The 2,500-nt window shown below is 41.0% G+C and overlaps 1 protein-coding gene across 9 annotated transcripts in view; it reads right to left on the bottom strand.

The window, feature by feature from the left end:
• The window catches only part of LOC113821663 (GRAM domain-containing protein 2B), a 339,844-nt gene that overhangs the window by 42,061 nt on the left and 295,283 nt on the right, over positions 1–2,500 (bottom strand). For 3 of the 9 annotated variants that reach the window (XM_070122780.1, XM_070122782.1, XM_070122781.1), the window contains exon 2: positions 2,485–2,500. This exon is cut by the window's right edge and continues 1,006 nt beyond it. The exons of the other annotated variants lie outside the window; for them this stretch is intronic. In XM_070122780.1, coding sequence (XP_069978881.1) covers positions 2,485–2,500 — 16 coding nt within the window. The remainder of the gene's footprint in view (positions 1–2,484) is intronic. 9 annotated transcript variants of the gene reach the window in all.

Raw genomic sequence — 2,500 nt, 5'->3', positions numbered from 1 at the left:
GAAGAAAATCGCCAAGTGCTGGGCTCGAAGGGTTCCAAAGAAATAGACTATATCACAAGATATATCCGGACTAACACAACAAACGAGCTTCACAGCGAAATGTCACAGCTAAATAGACTCGAGCAACAACATCGCATAGGGACCACGTAGGCACCACATCGACCCTTCCCCATCCCCAACACATCGCAAAATGAGCAGAAACCCGTTGGCACAAGCGCACGGCGAACGGACGAAAGGGGAACAAGAGCAAAAGAACAAACGTGCCACAGGCGAACACCTGAAAAGGACAGCACATCATGAATTCGTAAACGGCACAAACACATAGGCGGCGCACGGTGATAATACCTGCGTTGAGAACACAGACTGACGACACGAAATACGCGATAAACCCTTGGGAAGGACTTCACAAAATACGCAATAAAACCTTAAAAAGACATAAAGGGGCGTACACAGGCACTAAAGTGACACTCTCCCTCAGTGGACTCGACCCGCTAAAAGCTAGCAAGAATCGCCCCTTACAACCTGTCAGTTAATGTTAGCTAGTTTAATAGTAATTATCCTCAGGCTAAAGTCGCCGCCTTGGGAGCAGGTCAAGTATTAGAGAGCAAGCAAGCAGAGGCAAAGGCAAGAGCATGCCGTGGCAAAAGAAAAATTCATGCTCCTTTACATGCAGGTCTGTTTTGACTATCAAGGAAGCATTTATTTTCACTGGGCTTAAGTAAATACACAAAGACACACTGTCATATATGGAATCCTGGACAAGTAAAATATGGAACACCATGAACACTCATGAATCATTAACTGTACTGTGGACTGCCATCCTAAGTTCAAGGTTTGGCGTGAATTCTCGAAAGTCTTTGGTCGCACAGAAATGCAGGTGTGTAGGAATGAAACGGATGCAACAATCAATATGTAAATACAGAGAGTAATCACACATACAGTATCATTTGAATGAATACATCATACGCACACGGACACAACCATTCACCCAATCACCCACACACCCACACACTCACGCACACACACACACGTCTGAAATATATAACTTCCGCCGACGCCCTTAGTCTTCAATCTAATCCATGTTGAAAGAGAGAGAGAGAGCGAGAGAGCGAGAGAGAGAGAGAGAGAGAGAGAGAGAGAGAGAGAGAGAGAGAGAGAGAGAGAGAGAGAGAGAGAGAGAGAGAGAGAGTATATAGAGATATATTAGTAGAGAGAGAGAGAGAGAGGAGAATGAAAATGAAATCGAGAGAGAATAAAAGTAAGAAAGAAAGTGAATGAAAGTAAGAGCGAAAAGGGGAAATAAGAGAAAACGAAAAGAGAGAAGGGAGAGAGAGTGAGAGAGAGAGAGAGAGAGAGAGAGAGAGAGAGAGAGAGAGAGAGAGAGAGAGAGAGAGAGAGAGAGAGAGAGAGAGAGAGAGTGAGAACAGAGTGAGAGAGAGAGAGAGAGAGAGAGAGAGAGAGAGGAGAATGAAAATGAAATCGAGAGAGAATAAAAGTAAGAAAGAAAATGAATGAAAAGTAAGAGCGAAAAGGAGAAATAAAGAGAAAACGAAAGTGAGAGAGAGAGAGAGAGAGAGAGAGAGAGAGAGAGAGAGAGAGAGAGAGAGAGAGAGAGAGAGAGAGAGAGAGAGAGAGAGAGAGAGAAGAGAGAGAGAGAGAGAGAGATATATATATATATATATATATATATATATATATATATATATAAATATATATATATATATATATCTATCTATATATATATATATATATATATATATATTTATATATATATATATTTATATATATATATTTATAGAAAAAGAAAGAGAGAGAGAGAGAGAGAGAGAGAGAGAGAGAGAAAGAGAGGTAGGGTGGTAAAAAATATTTAACAAAATCTAGAAAGGGATATATCCTCCAGTATTTTAGAGGAATTGAATGCAACATTTTTTTCAGCTCTTTGATAAGAAAAAAATCAATCGTATAGAGAACCGACAAAGTGTAAAAAGGAGAGTATCTGAGCCGCTGACGATATTACCAGCCAGATGGCAAAGCGGGGTTTGCGGTGCTCTTTGACCTCATTTTGCTCGGAAAATCTAATGGTCGTCCTAATTAAAGCTTGACATCAACAAAACGATGGACGGAACAAGGTCAAGCTACAAGGTTATGCCGGTGGAATGGCTGACCTTGTGTGCAATCACGCAACAACGTCAATCTGAACATTCGCAGGATACGGTGAATTAACAATGACTTTCAAAGTTCAAAGCGCCCCAACCCACTGCCGGGATAATGCTGCTACGCTATGACGTTGAACAGAAAAAAGGCAGAGCGTCTTCTGCGCTATTCCCAACGAGATAGCCAAACTATTGCTATGGTACGATAAAGAGAAGAAATATTACCTAACCTTATTCATCCATTTGACCAAAACTTATTTTAAAAAGCCTCCCCCTCATCATAATCCTAAAGAATTAGATTACTTAATCATACGTATGAAAGGGAACTCACAAGGCACTGGAGGATT

Source organism: Penaeus vannamei, chromosome 6, assembly GCF_042767895.1.
Source record: "Penaeus vannamei isolate JL-2024 chromosome 6, ASM4276789v1, whole genome shotgun sequence".
NCBI lineage: Eukaryota > Metazoa > Arthropoda > Malacostraca > Decapoda > Penaeidae > Penaeus > Penaeus vannamei.
The sequence above is the reverse complement of the archived record's forward strand: the minus strand, read 5'-3'. Positions and strand labels throughout refer to the sequence as shown.